The 22,542-nt window shown below is 34.7% G+C and overlaps 1 protein-coding gene across 1 annotated transcript; it reads left to right on the plus strand.

Annotated features, from left to right (window-relative positions):
* Positions 1–3,747: 3,747 nt before the first annotated feature.
* LOC149177720 (disease resistance protein UNI-like) lies at positions 3,748–4,653 on the plus strand. The gene has a single exon (XM_089421857.1). The coding sequence runs from the start codon at positions 3,748–3,750 to the stop codon at positions 4,651–4,653; it is 906 nt and encodes a 301-aa protein (XP_089277983.1).
* The last annotated feature ends 17,889 nt before the right edge of the window (positions 4,654–22,542 follow it).

Below are 22,542 nucleotides of genomic sequence, written 5' to 3' on the forward strand. Positions count from 1 at the left end.
CTAATTTATACCTAATGAGTTTGATTGAGTTAGGCATGTCTATTCTAGAATAGGGCTTTCAAAATTTTAATTTAATTATCAATAATTAATAGATAGATGATAGAGATTTAAGTTCAGAATATTAGGGATTTAACTTCAAAATATGTTTAGTAGTAACGAGGAGGGTTGAGATTTATCGCAAAGGTACTTATACCGTTTTTGTTTATATATTTATATATATTCACTGTGAAATGAGTTGTAATTTTTTGGGCAAGTCATATTAATAAGTTGTGGTATTCATCATGATAGTGTAATAAAGCATATTTACAAGTTAATAGTCATAATGGTAAAGTGGAGATTAATATTTGTGGTTAAGAATTTGTTCACATACTTTTTTTAAATATATATTTTTAAGTCATATATTATTTATTTTTATTAATGCTACTAATAATAAATATTATAGTTAGTTATTTAGTTAAATTTTATAGTTTGATTTTTTTGTTTGCAACATATTATAAAGTGTGTTATGATTTTTATCAATATTTTGTCATTCATTTAATTTATATACTTGTGCTAGTTTTATTTATATTATTATAACTACAACTTTATGAAAATTATTATTATTTTTATGATGGCATGCATGTTTAATTTGGAATAGAGTTTTTAGAATTTTAATTTAATTATCAATAATTATAATTATTAGATTGATGGTAGGGATTTAACTTCCATACAATATTCTAGAATATTATTGGTAGTATACACAAAACAAAGATTGAAATTTATTTCCAAAGTAGTAATGTTTTTCTTTTCATTTTTAATTAAGTTCATTAGTTAAAAAATTGTCATATAAACAAGTGTCAAATGAAATGAGTATTTTTTTTTTGCATGTGACATTAATAAGTTATGTATTGGCTCATGATATTGTAACAAAGCTTATTTATAGATTAAGAATACCCATAATCTATAATTAAAAACCATGTTTTGTTTTTTTAAATATTTATATTGTTAACTTTTATATTAATTTTATTAATAATAATAATAAAACAAAGCTATAATTTAGTTCTTATGGTTTTTTTAATTTTATTAATTTGACATATATGATAAAGTGTGTTTTTATATTAATATATATTATCATGTTAACAGTGTTATCATTACCCATAAATATAGAAACTAAATACACTATTGCCCATAGATAGAAACTAAATATATATTGTAGAGTGGATAATTTTATAGCGAAAACCAGCAAAGCCACATGGTATGACCATGACTATAGATGTAAATTGTTTAATAATGTATGCCAATGAAAACTCTTAGAGGGGTAAAAAAGAGAAATGATAAGAATATTGACAAAAGGATCAAGCGGATGAAATTTCGATATGCAAGTAAATTGTTTTTTATATTGTGTGTGAATGAGAACTTTGACCCGGAACAATGGAAAAATCAATAAAGTAGATCTTGGTGACGTTAGTTATGGACATCAATCGTTTTCATATAACGTGTAAATTAGAAGTTATTGAGCACAATTTAACCCCAAAAAAAAACCAAATGTTCTCCAGATCGATAGTGTGAACGATAACTAGTCGAGGAGAAAATCGAAGAAGAATCCACGAGGAGATGTTGGATGTGAACTGTTTTTTTGTTTTTCTTTCGGGAACATTGAAAAAAAAAAACATCAATTAAAGTAGATGTCGAAATAAAGTTTAAGGGGAAAAAATCAATTATGTGAAGTTTCTTTTTATTAGTGTGATGTTATGGATGGAGTCACTATGACAATGATCATACTTTCTTCTGCGTGTTAACTGATACTCTCTTCTCTCTGCCTCTTTTATTTTGATATTGTGCTGTGGAGTAGCCATGGCTTTGGATTTTGCCACGGGAAGTGCAAGCAACACAATTGCCAACACAATAACCAGCGTGATTATTAATCCACTCCTCCGGCAAATAGATGATGCGATTCAGTTGGATGAAAACAGAAAGATTCTCGAAACGCAGTTAAATCGAATGAAGAGCTTTTTACTCGATATTGCCCATCAATTCCAAGATCAACAAAGGATGTGTTAGGACCTGCGGTCCGTGCGATGGGCAGGGCGACTTAACCATGCGAAGGAGGTGTGAAATGTGAAGTGAACGAACGAAGAAACGAGTTTATAACGTGTTGGGCGAGTTGAGGGGGCGGTCTCACGAGTTGGGCGGGCCAACCCTCCTTTTGGGCGAGACAACACATGTTGAATGAGTCGGCTTGGGCGTTTGGTGTGGGTCGGCCGGGTGACATAACCCGCCACCCACCCGTATATATTGGAGGGCATTTGGAGGCAAAGGATCATCATTCGATCAACACGAATTCGAACAAGGAGTTTTGCAATGCATGAATGAGCCCGCACAATGCGCGGAACTCGGGTGTAAAACTCGTTCAAGAAATCGTTCGGAAAGTCGTTCGAGAAGTCATTCGAGAAATCGTTCAATAAAGTCGTTCGGATAGAACTCGGGCGAGGTCACTCAGGCAGAACTCAGGCGAGGCCGTCGGGCAGGAAACTCGGGGGAGGTCACTCAGGCAGAACTCGGGCGAGGCCGTCGGGCAGGAAACTCGGGCGAGGTCATTCGGACGCGCTGAGTGAGGTCGTTCGGGCAACCCGGGTGAAGTCGTGTGGCGACCCAGGTGAGGTCATTCGGGGAACCAGGTGAAGTCGTGTGGCGACCTGGGTGAAATCGTGTGGCGACTCGGGTGAACGAGTTGGGTGAACTGGTGGACGTGCGGACGGGCGGCCGGGCGAGGGCGCACCGTGCACGCCCAAACGAAGAATCGTGCGGACAGGCGACTTGGCTAGGGCACGTTGTGCACGACGAGACAGTGGAAATGGTGAAGTGTTGAGATTGTGAATGGAGGTGTGACTCGTGCGGAGGCGCCCGTGTGTGGCGACTTGGTTATGACGAGGCACGCCCAAGTTGGGCAAACAACATGATCGTGCGACGAGATGAACGAAGGGTTGGTGAGTCGTGCGGCAACCGCGCAGAAGCGCCGACGCGCTGGGCAACTGAGTTTGCGAAGTTGAAAATTGGCTAAGTGTAAATTTGGGGTTTCCCAAGATTTAACTTGTACTTATAAAAGAAGATTATATATATTGATTCGGGCAAACTCATATTGCAGGGAGTTGCCCCTCCTTTTATACTGTTGTACATTTTTCTTGTATAATGCTGTTTATGTGAATGTTATGCGCTTTCACTTGTATAAAAGATCATAATAATATTTGGTTAGAAAAAATAATAATAATAATAATAATAAATAAATAAGTATGGAATGTTAGGCGTAGTCTACAATCGTAAGTATTGGTGAAAAGAAAACGGTTGGTAGTGCCGCACCTCACTATAAGCGGTTGAAAGACTACCGTAGGTGTAGGGGCGTGACAGCCCGCCTCGAGTGACGGTGAACAATTGTTTGCAAAATATGGAAAATGAAGTTGGGAAGACCTGAGATTTGATCGATCACTCGCTAAAGCCACGGCAATGCCTCGATTGCCTCCTCTGCAAGCCCAACCTCTCGAAGCAAATCAGAGAATGGAAGGCAAATTTTGAGAAGCTCTTTACAGAGCTTCAAACCGACTTGTCTGTATTTTACAATGCTCGAGGGATTGTTACGTCCGCACCGCATCAGAGAGAACTATTACTTCAAGATGCACCAGATCACAGCTTTGTGGGTTTGGGGATTAAGTCTGCGGAGATACAACTAAAGAGTTGGCTCACTGATGCTGCTCAAGTAGATCTAATTGGTGTATGGGGCACAAGGTTAGTGGCTTTTCTGATGTAGTGATTTGGGTCACTGTTTCTCAGTTTTCTATCATAGATTTGCAGAGTTGTATTGCTCAGACAATCAATTTATACCTCACTGTTTTCCATTCTAATTCTGATCTGAGGAAGATGAAATTGTCTGCACATTTCAAAATCAAGAAATTTCTCTTAATTTTAGATGACATGTGGAATCCCCTCAATCTGAAACAATTAGGAGTAGAATTTGACAATGACAGAGGAAGCAAAGTTGTATTCTCTACTCGCAATGGAGATCTGGTTCGACAAATGAACACACGAAAATCCTTTCAATTACAACCCCTAGCCCCAGAAGAAGCATGGGAGCTGTTTCGCAATATAGCTTTCAAAGAAGGCCATGTTCCTGATGATTTAGAGCACATTGCCATAGAAGTTGGCAATGAATGTAAAGGTTTGCCCTTAGCAATAAATGTAATTGCCTCAACAATGATTGGCATCATGGGTGTAGATCAGTGGAATCTTGCTTTAAGCCAGATGAAAACAGTGGATTTGAATTTTCCAAGTACTCATCCTCGGGTTGAATACGAGTTGTATCAGATATTGAGATGGAGCTATGATCGTTTGCCCAATGCTAACTTCAAGAATTGCTTTTTGTATTGTGCCATGTTTCCTGAAGACAAAGAAATTGAAGTGGGCAAGTTAGTTGGAATGTGGATTGCAGAAGGGATTGTTGAAAGCAAAAACCCGGCAAATTTTATGGAGACAGCTAAGAGTTATATAAACTTGCTTGTAGATCGTTGCTTATTTGACGTAGCGCACTTTCCACAGGGAATAGTTTTCTTAAAAACTCACGTTTCCTCCGTGACATGGCGATCTTCATTGGGGAGAAGGAAGAAAATTGCTTGTTTAGAGTAGGTCAAATACATGAACAGTTTCCCCTGGAAATTGGGGAGGATTGCAAAAGAATGTCACTGTATGAGAGTAATATTACACATCTCCCGCCACAAGGATTGAAATGCACAAAACTGGTAAGTCTAATCTTGAGAGGAAATAAAGGATTAGAAAATATTCCAGAAGCATTTCTGGGCAGCCTTCCCTACCTCAAGGTGTTGGATTTATCTAGGACAAAGATAAAAACATTACCAACATCATTGTGCCAACTCAAACAGCTGGAGTTTTTAGATTTAAGTTACACAGAAATTGAAGATGTGCCAGAAGGTATAACAAATCTTTATTGACTTCAGTTTCTAGATCTTTCAGGATGTTCCAAACTGCGATCACTGCCTCGTCATATAAAAAAGCTTAAAAATCTCAAGACTCTCCGAGCATCTCAAGACTTATAATGTTGTATTATAAGTTCATTGTGACTCTCCTTGTAGACAGAGTTTCTTTCGAAGTTCGTTTTCCTTTTAAAGCTGTATGATCTTTATCAACTGTTGTAAGTGCTTGGAGTGAGAAATATTCTTAATCTTTATCAACTGTTGTAAGTGCCTGGAGTGAGAAATATTCTTAATGGCAAAATATGATTTAGCATGTTTTAGCAAGAGAGGTTGAACTGGATTAACTTTATATAAAAAGTAATTTTCAGTAATAATAAACAATATGCATTTTCAATGGCTGATTCTACTTTTGAACTTTCTACAACAACGTTATCTACATATTGTAAATTCAAAAACTTTTGGAATTCTTAATTGTAATGCAATAGTGAGAAACATAAATAAAATTACACACAAAAACCAATATTTTGATCAGACCAAACAAAACTAATTTTACTTAAACTTAAATTGAACATGAATCAATATTTACCTTACATATCATATGAAAAGAGCTTTTGAAATACTTACCTTTGTAGATATCTCTTTCATCTAATCTATGAAATGACGAGTTTCTCCAAATCTCTAGATCCTAGAATTGGTATTTGCAATTGGGTCTTCGCAATGAATCCTGTAACTCTTCATATTAGCCACTAACAATGTATCTCCTTAGACATTATTAATGCAAGGAAAAATGAGATAACTATGAAAATGCACAACATTGAAATCGCTCAATCGTTTTACAAAAGGCAGAGAGAACATAGGCGATCAACCTAACATAGATGATCAATGTTGATGAAAAAAAATCAGCTTTCTGTTGTTCTTATTCTTCTCTTTGGCCATGCAATCTTTAATAATTGTTTGGATATATAAAAAAGAAAAGATATAAATTACAAATAAAAAGAAAAAGAAATTGAACAAAGCATATAGCCATATTTGATGAAGTTTATATTTTCCAGAAGCAGTTTAGAGAGTTTGGAGTTTATATTTTCCAGAAGCAGTTTAGAGAGTTTGGAATTTCTACTGGTATACTTTTTTCACTTTCACTAAATTATTTGAATTACTGCTTAATGTTATAATAATTTATATATATATTTTTTACAATGATTTTGATATACAATTTATTCCATACTATTCTCAGTAACCATTATACACTCATCACACTGTTAAAATCTATGTTAATAAAATTATTTCAAAACATGTCAAATTCATTAGAGGTAAATTTTCAACATGGGTAATAATAGTATAACCTCGTTTCCTTTTTTCTTAACCACGAGATACAAGAATATGCATTAAAAATATTATTAAATTAAGAAAAATATATTAAAGATAATAAATAAATAAATGTACTTATTAGATGTTCATTGACCAATATCGATAAAGCTCACTATCGCCGGTATATGTAATTCCTGCAGTAAACACAAAAGAAGAAAGCAAAAGCATGACACGGAGGAGCAAAAAAAGATGCAGAGAGATGAGACATGGCAAAATAGGAAACATAAATGTATCAGATATTATCTATATGTTTTGAGCTTTATGTCATGTGAGATTATGTCATGTGAAATTATGTTAGGTTAATTTCCACATCTTTCCAATCAACATCAATTTGCATTATATGGGAAATATGATGGTGGGATGGTATGTCGTGATGATGGCTTTCCCTCAGTATAGTTGATTCTTGTAAAGTTTTGATTAGATTTCTTAATGGTAGACACTGAAGTTTTGCTCACTACAAGTTTAGCACAAAACTTACTACTAGCAATTGTCCCAAAAGGTACAAATAGAAGCCGATAGGATTATTAAATTGGAATTGTTGAATTTTTTTAGAAGAGATATTGGTTCAATCAGCCTGGTTTCCTACACTGCCACAACTCTTCCCGGTAAACCCTGACAACGATTCTGCTTTTGTGAAAAATTAAAATTTGCACCAGTAAACGTCACACATATACCTATACAGCTGGATTGTTGATTGATATCTTTGGACGTTGAATAATTTAAGGTAAATCTATTCGCTATTACGCATTTGTGAAAAAATGAAAATTTGCACCAGTGAGCATCACAAATATATACAGTTGGATTGTTGATTCATACCTTTGGACATGCTCGATTAATGAATAATTTAGGGTATAATCTATTACGTAAACAAAGGATCAAAGGGGGAAGGGGTGGGGTTTGTGTACTGGATCAAGCCTTTGAGATTCATGGGAGAAACAAAGGAAGAATCCCCGCCCAAAACCTCCTCTGCAATCATCCACTGTACCCTCTCAGTTGGATGAAATTTGTCCCAGTAAACATATTCCTTGGGATCCTTGCAGATTGAGCACCCTGGATCCAACCCACAGCCTACATGGCCATTGTATGGACCATCTCCACAGAAAACCTGTTGACCCACCCCGTACCTCCTAGTCTTCGTCATCCAAAATGAGGTCTAGTCTGCAGCACCCTAGGCCGATGGCCTAGGCTGCCCTGGTTCGAGTCCTCCTGCTGACAGAGCCCTCGTCGCTCTCTTTTTCACATCCCCCCTCAAGTGAGAAAGGATTCATAACCCTATATAATCTTATTAATGAATATTATTATATATAATATTATATTAATATTAAGGTTTAATCCTATTCATATTACCAAAAATAATTTAAGAGAGTCATAAACTAAGCAATATGGGGATTAACAAAAAAAATTAATTAATTAATCTATAAATAAATAAAAATAATTTTTTAGGAAGAAAGCGCAGGAATCTAGCATTTGTTGATACTCCAGCCATCATCTCTATTTAAATTAACAAGTCTTTTTTTTTCAATTTCTAAGGCCTCTCTAAATTTACGATAATGAAAATGGTCAATCCTCGCAATGACTTTAGCCTCTTCAATGGAGATGTGATGATTGGTTTTTTTTGCATGCTCTACCAAAGCGGAGGAGCGAGACCTTCCATGCTTGATGTCGGCAGCATGTTCACAAATCCTTTGGTTAATGGATTGACCGGTGTCACCAATATAAGGAGCTCGACAAGAACAGGGAATGATATAAACACCCTTCTAATCCTTGGGGTTAATCGGGTCCTTAACAAAATTAAGAGAACTTCATATAGTGTTAAGAGGTCTAAAAGAAGAATGAATCTCATGCTTCCTCAAGATCCTAGCAATTTTATCCGTGGTCCCTTGAATAAAGGGAAGATGAACACCGAAAGACCAATCGTTGGGGTCAATCTTACTCTTAGAACCCTTTTCAGCATTTTGAAAAGCCTTAAGACCTTGAGACCTACTATAACCATTCTTATTAAAAACTTCCAGGAGTTAAGTTTTCTCATCTTCAAGGTGATTTTCGTCATAAACTTGCAACGCCCGCCGAAGTAGCTAAGGTGTTGAGAACGCCTATCTTTTGAGTAGGAAAATGATGGGAGCTAACATGGAATTAAATTGAATTTAATTATTTTAGAGAGATGTTACAATGTTTAACATTTTGATTTAGTCAAATTAAAATTAAAATATAAAATATAAAATTTTCCAACCCATGGTTTTTTCTTATCATATTTTTAATCTATGGTTTTTTCCCATGGTATTTTTCTCTAATGTGAGTTATTTAAAGGTTAATATTTAAACTAATCTAAATTCATTTTAACTCTATATCTACCAAATGCCAAAAAAACCAAATCTCTTTTCACTCTTAAAAAATCAAAGTGTCAAAAAAAATCCCTCTTAACACATAATAAACTTACAACTAAAAATAAATCTAAACTAATTTTTAAATTTAAAATTTAAAATTTATATTTCAATTAAATTATAAAAATAAATTAATAATACATTGCATTTAAAAATTAAAAATCCTCAAAAATCTTTGCTTTTCTGAGCTTTTTTCTTTCGATCTTTGATTTTTATGATCTTTTTCGTGCTTTCTTGATTTTTTTTGCATAGAATCTTTTTTGAGCTTTTGTGCTTTCTTGACTTTCCGTGCTTTCTTGATTTTCCATTGTTTTGTTTTCTGGTTCAGATCAACGATTGAAAGTGTTTCATCTGATCTAACGGATCAAAGTAAAAGTGTTGACGAAAAGTTGATGCATAGGAAAGGCCTATCGGCCTAATTAGAAAGAACACTTAATGATGTAGGTGTGTGGGTGTATAGATTATTTTCTTTCTTAAGATAGCTTAAGAGGCAATTTTAGCTGCCATCTAAGTGTTCAGAGTGAGTTGCATCATCCAACACAAACAATTTTTAATAATTTCTTAATTATAATCATGGATACGTTACTGGAGTTGAATTATTTATCTACACATTAATTAAAGAATGTATCTTACTCATTGTAAATTTCAATACAGCCCCCATTTGACCAACTCTAATTTTAAGTGGTCCTCCCTAATTATCTATATCCAAACTTTCTGCCTAAATTCCAGGAAGAAAGAGTTTACATAGTGGATATTGTTTTGCCTTTGAAAATCCCCTAGCCATGATCTCATGTTTGCCTCTATGGATTCCCTCGCCCAGATCTAAATCAGCCTGAGAGGAACAAACATTTATGGATTTAGATATACATACGAATAGGAGGTAGATTGGTTCTAAATGTTCTCTAGTGATTTCTAGCATACTAAATTTTTCTTTTATGTATACATGTATAGTAATGATCCACAAGATGAGAAAGTTACACTTCAAAAAAAATTATCCAGGGAACAAGACACTGGTTGGAAATGTATGGCTTAGTGAGAAAGGCTCTCAACTCGAAATTCATAGGGCCATTGGGTTTAAAAAATCTTCATCACTTCTTATTCACCCACTAGCAAGGGAAGCCTCAAGATCAATTTCAAAAGAAGACTATGGTAGTAGACTCTCTAGAGAAAATATATTAATTGAATTTCACTTAAGCTATCAATAAACACCCTTTCAAGCACCCGGATGCGGGTGAAATTCAAGGTTATTACTGGCATTTCAGAGGAACGACGGTGCTCGGCCCCACCAACTGCTGGGCAGCGCTCTTTTCCATGCCTAGTTATGGCACCTGAAGACTCACCTAAGGTGAGAGCAAGTCCGCCTGCAAGACATCTTAAATGATTGCTCCGGCCAAGATAAGGAAGTTGTTAGTTTAAACATGGTGCATATGCCCATCAACCCCACTGTCTGCCCTCCCTCCTTCAGCATTTTCCCGCTCCAAGCAGGAAACCCCTGCAATAGAACTGTTACAGGCAATCATTGTTGGCTTCTTTGTTGTCTTGATTTTGGAAATGGGTTTCATTACTCCCATTCCCAACTCTGCCCTTTGAACCCTGTTCAGGAACCCACTGCGCATTCTCTGCTTCCCATCCAAGTGCCCAATTCTCCTGAGATTCTCCTCTGTCACATTACCATGGTTCGTCACCGCATGAGGAGCCGCCATGGAGGTAGCCGAGGTGGTCGCACTCGCTCTCAGGTAGCGCAAAGCGTAGATCAGCCACCACAATCTGCCTCTCCGCCTTCATCTCAAGCTAATTCTCCCCCTCCTAGCCCGCCCCGTAGACACTATCCGCACAACGCCTTCCAGTCGACTCATTTCAAATTCCAGAGCAACCTGAACTGGCCCATTATCACTGCCAATATAACCATCATCTTTTCTGAAGAAGGAGAACAGCATAGTGCTCCGGCGCGTAACTCGGCAGAGCAACCTCAGGACATTCGCAGAATTGTTGGTAGTCATGGCTCTAAGCAGATCCCGGCAGAAGAAGGCAGAGCAGCAAGGTGTGGTGGACAACATGAGGAAGGTGATACTGCAAGCGACACTCAGCAACCAGGTGGCAGCTCTCATGGAGCCACAATTTCGATGGCTATTCCTGGCAGCTCGAGCAGCACCCTTCAGGCGATGGAACCTCCAGGTGGCAGCGCGGATGGCAACGTGGCGAAGGAAGGAAAAATTTGGTATGGGAATGCTTGCCCCGTCGTCAAGGAGTCACTGGACCAGGACATCCCTGTATGATGCCACATGGACTCCCACGTGCCATCTAAGAGTTTTGTTGCTGACTGGTTAGGTTCTGTTGTTTGTGGTATTGTGGTTCTGTTTGTGGTTTTGTGGTTCTGTCATTTGTGGTTCTATTGCTGACATGTTTAGCAATTCTGTCAAATGGTGTTGTCTCAACTGCTTCAAATGGTGTTGTTTCAAGTTCTCATTCTGGTTTTCTGTCAAATGGTGTTCTCTCAACTGCTTCAAATGGTGTTGTTTCAAGTTCTCATTCTGGTTTTGCCGTTGTATTCCTGATCTTGTGCATTGTTTTTTGCAAAGTGTAACTGGTTTTCCCAAATATGGGACAGTTTTGATAACCAGAAGGAACTCAGGGGTTCTCAGCTGAGGCTTCAGCCTCATTGTAATTATATTTTTCTTTCCTTTTAATAGAATTAGTTTTACAAAGAAAAATAAAGAAATAAACACCCTTTCAACAAAGCAACTAGTGTTGTAAGTGCTAAGATATATACTATTTGATTTGAAGTAATTCTAGAACATATATATCCTAGTTTATACAACGTTAATTTCTTTGTTGTGGGGTGCACAATGTTTACATCTCTTATGGACCATGAAAAGCATGTTGAAGGCACCTTATTTTGGAAAGTCCTCACATTAATCGTCCGCATTATTGTGTATCACTTAAGATAGGAAATGCACAATGACAAATGACATGTACATTGCCATGGATATTTCACTGGAAAAATTCATCGCAACAGATCATGTATTGTGCTAAAATATTTTACTATGTAGGTCTACTTCTTTTGATAGATTTATTATTACTATCTTATTGCTCAAATTTTTAAAAGATGATCTATTTTGAAAGAAGATAGATTATCCTAAAATTGTGAAGAATACATGACCAAGTGACGATTAATATGGAGCAATAATGAGATTGTGGTAGATCCTAAGGGTCGGGTTAATAGGTACTATGAACATCATGTAGGCTCAATATAGTATCATTCAAGGCCAATATACATCGACCTTAAACAAAATTACCCACATGTTTCCCATGTAAAGTATTAATGTATTAACATGAGGCTTAGGCATCACTAGTGAAGTTACCAACAACATGGAGATGACACCTTGGATGAATAGATGATTAATGAGCTGCCCCCTAGCTTTAATGATGAGTATTCATCTATTGTTTTTAGGGATCTTTGCTTCTATAGAAAAAATGGAATGGAGGCTTGAAATTTTCAATTGAAACTACAAACTTAGTTGTGCTTAATGTCAAGCAAGCAAACCTAATGGCAATGCCAACGCTAAGATAGCAATAACATAGCTTATTGGAGAAAGTTTTTTTTGAGATGACACAAATTAAAACAACAAAAGGAGAGGATAAAAAATTTCATGAATCAACACTCTTAGTATAAAGTTTTCAAACATAATGTGAATGAATTTGTCCTTTACTTTAACAATTGTGAGGAACAAATTGTGTCACTTATCATTGACTTTTTAAATGATATTCTCACGAACAAGGATTATGATGCCAATATCATCATGGTCAAATAACAATTAGAATGGGGAATTTCATAAGTGGTCAGGAAGATTCAAGATTTAGATGACATCATCACATGGCAAGAGCAATACAATTTTATCCCAACTAATGTACACTCCTTTCTACAAAGTGAAATATATTGGTTTTCCACCAACATTTATTAAACCAAATTTATGAAATGCATTTAAAGACGTTGATTCAGTATGGAAAGAGAATGATGGACACCTAGTTGAGGCTATGGAAATGATTGAGTTAGATAAAATACAATGGTTCAAAGAGACAACAAATAATACCATTCTTTTATCGTTTGGAAATTTTACATGAGTGAAATAAGGATAAGAAGCAACAAATAACTAAATTAACATCATCATATAAGAAATGATGAGTGAGTCTATTAGTGTTCCCCTTAATACTAAAGTCTTTCTATTAAGCTTTCCTCATAAAATTAGACCAATTTCTAATTAACAACAAATATTATCCATTGCACCATGAATTAAGATGATATGAGATTACTTTGTTATGAAATGTTTGATTTAAATCATTTACCTATAAAGGTTCCGGAAACTTAATGAAGAGCATTTTCATAAATCCTTTGGACTGAAATGTTGTGCATTACCTTCGCTTTGAACATAACCTGGTTGGAATCTCCCTGAAACATAATATATGATAAAAAGAAAACACCAGTAAAGAAACAAAATTGCATAAAATGTTGACTTCTTTCTTCTATGGTAATGTTTCTTATGTTGTTGCCTTAAGGCTTTTCCTTTGCAACATGTTGTGCAAATGCTAGTTTTAAAACTAATGTTTTTGTATATCTAGCCCAGAGTATGGCAAAAATCCGCAAGATAGTTTATTTTACGATGGTTTTTACTAAATAGACCACAGTCAACTGTTTTGGTTTCCCTTATAACAGACCGTGCTAAGGTTAAACAATTATCTCTAATTTTATATGAAATCTATTTTGAAATAATAAAAAACTTAATCAACAATTTTTTTTTATAAATAATATCAAATTGATTTCTTACTTTCTTTTTTTTACATTTCTAATCAGAGTGATCTTAAATTTTAAAGAAAATTATAAACAAAATATTTAACTTTTATCTATATTATATATTTAATATAGCAAAAAAAATTATTAATAACAAAAAAATATATTAATCATATATATATAATTCTTATAAAATATAAATAGCCACATATATATTCTTTATTTAATTATTATAATAAATAAAATATATTCCATTAATAAATTTTAAACAAAGACATTTCCCCATTATTTCAGCAATAAAGACCTTTAAGATCTTTCTTTAAACCATATGTATCCAATTTGAACATTTGTTAAAAAAAAACTTACTCAGCATATATTTTATTAATATTCACAAATTTAAACTAAAATTAATATCACTTGTATTGAGGTTAACCTATGTTCAGAGAAATCAAATTTCATAGAGTCATATTACCTGTGTCAAGAGAAATCAAATTTCCAGGTGTAAATATTTTTTAAAGTGCAAAACTTAAAAGAAATTTGTATTTCAAGATATTTCATTCCCATTAGATCCAAAATTAACATGGATTTAAGATGGTTATTTTTATATATGCCATATTTCATAGATTCATGTTAACCTAGGTCAAGAGAAATCAAATTTCCTCGTGCAAATATCTTTTAAAGTGCAAAACTTGAAAAAAAAGTTTATACCTTAAGAGATTTCATTCCTAATAGATCCAGAATTAACGTGGATCTATGACGGTTTTTTTATATATGCCATGTGTCATCTATGATGATTTTATATATATATATATATATATATATATATATATATATATATATATATTCGACTTGTCAAACTCCATGCTAAGCATGAAAGGAATTACAAATCTCCATCATCTTAAACAACACACCAATAAAATGTTTTAACTATCAATTTATTTTTATTTTCATATTTTATATATTCTCTATGTCTATTTACATATAATCTATTTATTATTAATATTTTTTTGAAAATGTTGTAATGAAGGAATTACAAAAGCTCCCTCATATATTGTATTAGAAAGCATTCACCAATAAAATGTGAGTGTTGTGTCTCTCTCCCTCCAGACCACACATATATGTGTGTATCAACATCATATTTAAAAATGAATCTCCCTCATCTTAAACAACACACTAATAAAATGTTTTAACTATCAATTTATTTTTATTTTTATTTTTTATATATTCTCTCTATCTATTTACATATAATGTATTTATTATTAATATTTTTTTGAAAATGTTGTAATGAAGGAATTACAAAAGCTCCCTCATATATTGTATTAGAAAGCATCCACCAATAAAATGGGAGTGTTGTGTCTCTCTCCCTCCACACCACATATATGTGTATCAACATGATATTTAAAAATGAACAAGATATATATATAGTGGTTGACACTAATTTTTTATTTATTGTCAATATAATTTTTTCAAATATCGCATATCAATTGAAGATACAATGAATTACATAGTTAGAATATTAATATTATTTTTAGATGTTATTTTCCAATTCCATATAAGTAATGAAGGAATTACACATATATTACATACTAAAAAATAAAATGAAATTAGATTTTTTCTAATTTTGTTTTTTACTTTCAATTATTTTATTCGTTTATTGTTGAATTTGAAAGATCCCTTTCTTATTATTATTTTTTAATTTTTTAATATAATTTTATTTTATTATTTTTAAATTTAAAATTGTTTGACATCTTCCCACTTCTATTATAAGGATCACCTTTTATCTAGTATAAATTTTTATTTTATTATATAAAACAATATTTACAAATTTAAATTAATATTACAAATAAGAAAGTTTATCTTATTTAGAAATCTACTGTGAAGTATAAGTAGAGTATGCAAGATATATACCAATTTAAAATTTATTCAAGTGACATTTGTGTTTTGAAGTATAGTTTTTATGAATTCAAGTTAGTCTCTTTTTTAGATATGATGAAAGAGTGCCACAACAAAAGCTACCCATAAATCAAAACTAAATGGTACAACTAAAAACAAAAAAACCGAAACAAATAATGTTAATATTTAGAAGCTCTATACCAAAAGTAATTTCCTATAAACCTATATTCAGACATAAAATTAGAAGAAACCACAATACTTAGAGAAGAAGAGATAGAAATTCTCAAGAGATAATTCCTCTCCTATAATTTTGGGAGAAGTTGAGAAAAATCCTATTGATTTTAGGAGTCTACTTTCTAAATGTTTCTACAATTATTCATAATCTTAGGGCCTACCTTCTAAATACAATTAGTTTCCATTACATGTATTTCTAAAAACTTTGCATAATATAGAACTTTTAGAGACTTTTCATAGAATTATAAAATTACATTTTGAAGATACACGTGTGACGCTTTGGCATCAGACTCACGGGGTAGAAAAATTTCATGGAATCTTGTCCATGAGTCTCCATCCTTGTTGCATTCTATGGATTCCATACTTTATGTTGTTGTTGTTGTGCACATGCCTTGCTTACATAAGTCCTTTCAAACAACTATATTCTATTTTCAATTATCTTCTTTACCTCATTGTACCTCCACCTAGGGATTTTCATCATAATATTGCATAACATAGATTCCACCTCATTATCCAATTAGGTTATTTGTTGGTTTATACTACTATTCTACAATTGTTGCTTCATTCCTACCTAAAAAATCAGCATGATTTTTGTCGTGGCTTCATCGTATGAATTCTTTTTCAATTGCTTCATCATGTTATCCTATTTATCTACTGCATCTGCCCTTATGGTGTAATTTTCATCGATCTTTGATTTTTAATCCACTCTTCCAAAAGATTTAATTCTTCATCATAACTAATTAGCACTGCATCTAAGTGTTTTCTTTCTGATTTAGCATTTGCATTCCTTTTCTTTGTCATAAAGTTACTACCTTTCATTCTGTATGCTAAGATTTTCTTGCCTCTATCCTTTTAATCTTTTCCTACTTGAGACAATTATACATTTTTTTATTCCTTTATGATATACTTTAGTGGTTGTCAATCTTCATAACTCATATACACACACAAATCCATAGTTTCAAAATCATGAGACTCCTTCGTATATGTTGATACCTCTAACATCTCTTCCTCGTATGTCTAAATCCTCCCAACACTCCATAAGAATTTCATCAAGTCTCTCATCTTCTTCATCATCTTCTCTGAGCATTGCTCCTTGCTCTAGTTCACAAATCATAACTCCTTCCCTTTTCATGGATCTTTGTCCATATGCAGTTCTACTAAGTTTTTTCTTTGTTTTAACCCACATTTTCACCCTATGTATCACCTTCCTTGCATATCATTACACAATAGGCCATTTAACTCTTTTATTAAGCTTCCAACTATGATTTAGGCTCTCTCTTCGCAACTCCATCAAAATATTAAATCTTTTCTTTAGCTCAAGTATAACCTTTTCATTATTTCTGACATCTTGTTTTACTAATATCTCCTTTTTATTATCCATGTATTTCTCAATTTTCTCAACATGCTTTCACTAGTTTCTTAGGTGCCAAATTTACCTGTAACTTCAATTCTTGACTTAATTTGTGGAGTTTTGGGTACCACTGATCATGCACCCTATATCAATAGATTATTACCAAGATGCCAGCACTCTTTATTTTTCTCGACACCCCTTTTTAAATCTATATAACAGCATTAAGACAAAGGACGATACTATCCACAAGAGAAAATGATATTTCAAGTATTCCAAATCCCTTAGTGACATAAGTTACATCAACCAACAATAGTAGTGTCATGATATCAAAGCATCGTGTAGAAATTATGATGTAGATTTGTAATTGCTCATGAAATTTTAATCAAGATCGTAAGACACAAACCTACTCTACTGCTTTGCAGAAATTAATTCACAATTTAGAAAAAAAATCTCAAACATGCAATAAGAAATCACACACAAGCAAATAGTATGTTTCCTGTGGAAAGCAATATGTTATAAACCCAAATGTTTGCTTGCATTAATCTAGTGAATAGAGATGTATTACAATTTCTTTGCTCAACTGAGCACAACCTGCAAGTAAATAACCTATCTCTCTACTCACTAAGAAGTAAACAACTCCCCACAAACATCAATGTTCTTGGTGGCATCTTTCACCGCCTTCCAAATATGTTTGCCTCTAACCTCCAACCTCCTAATCCTATATACAGAATATAGGAGGTGGCTTTGCAGACCCGCCCTCTGGTATGTCTCGATCAACCTGTGTATATTATCCAACATCAAAGAAAAATTAAACCCAGTAGGTGAACTAGCATAGATTTTATCCAACTCTCATGTGATCCATGTCTTCTGGGCCTTAACATCCTCAACTATGATACTAGCTATAGCATTGTTCCATGGAGGGATCGACACTACACTTTGATCCTTGTATTCAACTTGTTGAGGGTTTGCAAACCATAAACATGATTTAATATATACAACAAACTAGAAGCATAATAACATATACATTAAATTCAAACACATAAATTGAAGGTTATTTGAAAATTAAAAACAATTTCAAGACATAAATACATAAAGTTTAAAAAGGATTTAAAATGCAAGATGTATACATGTGATGGGTGAAGAAGGTTGACTATCTGTAGCAAGATCATCCACAGAGACAAAAGCATTGCCTCTAACACTTTGACTGTCATTTGAGGGAGGATCTATGAGTGGAACAAACACTCAAGTATGGCTACGTGATCTAGCCTAACCATGTATAACAGATCCCCCAACAATTCAACAGGTTGTGGTTGGGGTGCATATGGGAGATAGATCTGCAAATTACGTATAATACATATAAACTAATCCAAGAAAAAAAATGTTGACATAGAAATAATGTTGATAAAAAAACTATTTATAAACTCAAGTAGAATAATCTAGGTTGAAGTCCTAAACTAAATAGTGTATTTTTTGATAAATTATCAACCAAAATATTGACTTCCATTTAAACACAATCGAAAAATGTGATCAAATCTAACTTACACTTTTTCCGATTTATAAATAATGCATTTTATTCATAGAGAAGAAATGTGTAAATATATGTAAAAAATTGAAATAAACTTATTTACAAAACTAATAAAATTTCATGCCAACCAAATACTCCATAAGACAAGTTCTTATAATGATTTATTTTGACACATGACATGTACTAGCTGTAAGCACATGAAGACAATGTTTCCGGTACGACACGCTACATCATGAAACAATATGGTACAAATTAGAAAAGAGTCAAAATGTTTATATATTCACTTTAAATGCACTTTTTATCATGAATTTAATGTACGTGTCAATGATGCATTGTTGAAACTTGAACACACGCGCGCACATACACACACATATATGAGATATCTTGTCTTATATAGTTAAATAAAAATATAGGAAGTGTAAGCTACAAAATCATTAGTCAACTAATAAATTATATAAGGTGGGAACTAGGAGATATATAGTTTTCATATCATTATATTAAATAATTCTACAAAGATGAGTAGTGGAAATTTTAAGGAAAATATATAGTTTATAGATCAACTCTAGTCTTAAAAAGTTGTTGATAGTTATGTTATATGTGTGTGTGTCATGTCGCTTAGTAAAATTTAATTAAATAAAAAAAAATCATTTTAGAACTTTTATTTAATTAATATATTATTTAAGTACAATTAATTTTTTAAAACAAAATACTATATTTATTATTAAAAAATAATTAAAATATAAATATATTTTACTTAAAATTTAAAAAATAAATAAATTTTCTTATTTGATTTAATAAAGGCTCTCCATGAGAAACCATATTCATTATGTCAATTTAAAGCTCCTAATTTATTTATTTATTGGTTATAGTTTAATTGTTTTGGAAAAAAATTGGGAATATTTTTAGTCAAATTTGTTTGAAATTTAAAATGCATTTTTAATAATTCCTAAAAACAACAATTTGAAACGTAAAATAATTAAAAAATAAAAAATTTACCATAAAAAATATTTATAATACACAGGCTACCATTGGAGATAACTTGATGCAGGAGCATCCAGCTCCGAAGAGACGGAAGGCAGTTGACTGTCTCATGGAGAGGGAACAAGGACAGGCCAAAGATTATATGCATCACTGGACAGGTCATTAGACTTGTTATTGTTGTTTTCTTTTTATTATTATTTGTTTCATTTCCCAGAAGGTCGTTAGAGACCATAGAATTATAATTGTAAGTTGTTTTAGCTTAGGAGATAAATAACAGTTAGTTAACATTTTTGTAAAAAGAAACTGGCTGGCGGTTGTCAAAGTTCTGGTTGGACAGTTCAACCGAAAAGGGAAGCAGTTATGCTCTCCATGTATTAAAAACAGAGAAAAAAGAAATGAAGAGGGAGAACCTCCGGCACAAGAAAGAAAAGATACAGTAAATGAAACCTCTGTAATACAAGCAATCACAAACATTTACTTTTGCCAACTAATGAACCATTATTTGTTATTCTGTACATTTTCATATTCTCCTATATGTTTTAGAACGCATTTGAAATGATAACACTACAAAGCTGTAACAGAACATGAGAAGATAAACAGTTACTGCTACAGAGTCATTTTCCAGCAACAAAAGTGAAGAATCAACTAACGGCCGCAGACAGTGTTGCTACAGACAACCATACCCAGTAAACAAAGGGAAGAACCATTCAACCGTCGCAATAAGAACCAGGTACTGAACTTGTTTCATTCTATTTACAAATTAACATAAATACAGAACGCAAGGAAGAGAAAATAGTTTAGCATCCATCGTTATTACAAACCCAGTACATTACAAAACCTCCTGAGCAAACAACGTTCGGCCAAAGACAAATTTATTTTCAAAGCATAGCGTTCAAATTATTACAACAGAGCAGGGCTATCCAAGCCACAGACGCAGAATGAAACACAGTCAAATTACGACTTAAGTATTGTAGCTAAAACAGAACCAGAACAAGATTCTCGAACCCTCTATAACCTGACCATCAAACTACTGTCGGGAAAAGATCCTACCCATTTAGGAGACAGGTGGGATTCGAAGATTGGGAGCGAACAAACCCTCGGCGGCCAACCATCTCAACGACCTGCAAAGAAAGTGAGCAAGGGTTAGAACAGAACAAGGAAAACGTAAGAAAAAAAAAACATAACAGGCGGAGAGAGCCATGGAATCCACAGGGCTTACCCATAATTGACAAAGTGACACAGCAGTACCGAAACAAATAGACCAAGCCTGAGACAAGGGACAAAAACCGTAAGGAACTGTAGCAGAAGAAGATGCAGAGTGAAGCATAGAGCTATTGTTACCTTGGAGGCGGAGACTAACGCATCGAACCGGAAGCGCCGGAGTTAAAGAAACCCTGTCACAGTTGCAAACAATTAGATACCAAAGCTGAGAACCAAACCGTGTGACGGAAAATGCTCACAAGAATTACCAACCAACAATCGCACAGAACAGGGGAGCAACAGGGTTAACCTTTGCATGTAAATTCATGCACACAGCAGAGAAGCCGAAGGCGCCGGCAACCATAACGGAGTAACGCTCAACCACGAGCACAGTAACCCATCCGAAAACCACAACAGAGCAGCATACAGATGCACAGTTAACCTCCGGGAAGACAACACCTCAACAGAGCAGAGCTCAAAAACAAACACTGCGAAATGGCAAAGTGACATAAAAACCGAGGAGTAGGGTTTTAGCAAAAGGCGGGAGCAATAGACCGATAGAACCGACAGGTGGCAACCCTCAACCGGAGAGGAGGGACAGAAAATTAAAACTCACAGATTGCAATCGATACAGAGATTTAACATCATTACACTTGGACGTGACAGTCAAGTTAAACCGAGTTGATCGCCGAAGGGTCGAGAGGGCCTGTAAGTGTTGGCGTGGTTACAACTTTACACGTCAGGCTTCCACACGTTTGCAAACGTCGGGGGCTGGGCCATCAAAAGTGGTATCAGAGCAGGTTGCCGAGTAGGAACAAATGGAGGTTGGCAGAAGAGGAAGAGGAAGAGGGAGAGGAAGAGTGGTCCGGAGGGTAGCAGAAGAGGGACTCCGTGAGGAGATCCGCGTCTTGCGAGAACGATTGGAAGCGGTAGAAGCGGGGGAAAGGAGAAACCCAGCAGATGACAGTGATGAAGATGTGGCAGAACCAGAAGATGAGTTTGAGGGGGTAACACCGGAATTCCGGTTATTGAAGTCAGTTTTGCTGTCCAGTCATAAGCCAAAGCATGAGCTATCTACTTATGACGGAAGTCTGTCTGCAGACGTGTTACTGGATTGGTTAAGTGAAGTAAATAAATATTTTGAGTTTGAGGAAACCAGTGAGGACAAACAGGTGAAGTTCGCTGCCACCAAGCTGAAAGGACATGCATCCTTGTGGTGGGACAGCATTCAGGCGGAGAGGAAGAGGCTACACAAACAGCCTATAAAGAAATGGGCCAGAATGGAGGCAAAACTGAAGGAAAAATTTCTGCCGAAAGATTATCAGATTATGTTGTACAGACAGGTGCAGAACTTGAAACAAAGAGGGATGACTGTTAAGGAATTTACGGAGGAATTTTATAAGTTGAATTTGCGAGCAGGGTATGTGGAAGATACCCCAGAAAAAACAGCCAGATTTGTGAATGGTTTGAGGGGGGAAATACTGGATGAAATCGGTATCCTCTCACCCCGAACGTTGGATGAAGCTTACCAGTTTGCACTGAAGGCAGAGGAGAAAATTAACCGGAGGCAAAATGCCAGGAGAGGAGGTGGAACTGGTAGGGGGAAAGGTAAGGTTTTTGGTAGAGGCAGAGGTGCAGGTTCAAGCGAAGAAGGCAGCAGTTCTAAGCCTGCTGGCACAGTAGAAAAGGACAATAGCACTAGAGGAGGACGACCAGCTCAGCGAGGGTGAGGAAATGGTCGGGGCAGGGGAACTGTCCAGTGCTATCGTTGCCACAAGTTGGGACACAAGTCGTATGACTGTCCCGAAGGTGAACCGGTAGGTGGAAGAGGAGCTTATGTTGCTCAGCCAGAGGATGCTGAGGCA

Source organism: Pinus tabuliformis, chromosome 4_1, assembly GCF_031772625.1.
Source record: "Pinus tabuliformis cultivar Carrire ecotype Pingquan chromosome 4_1, CPIR1, whole genome shotgun sequence".
NCBI lineage: Eukaryota > Viridiplantae > Streptophyta > Pinopsida > Pinales > Pinaceae > Pinus > Pinus tabuliformis.

Excerpts from the sequence above, each read along its gene's own strand:
- LOC149177720 (XM_089421857.1), top strand. The coding sequence starts at position 3,748 with ATGGGGCACAAGGTTAGTGGCTTTTCTGATGTAGTGATTTGGGTCACT.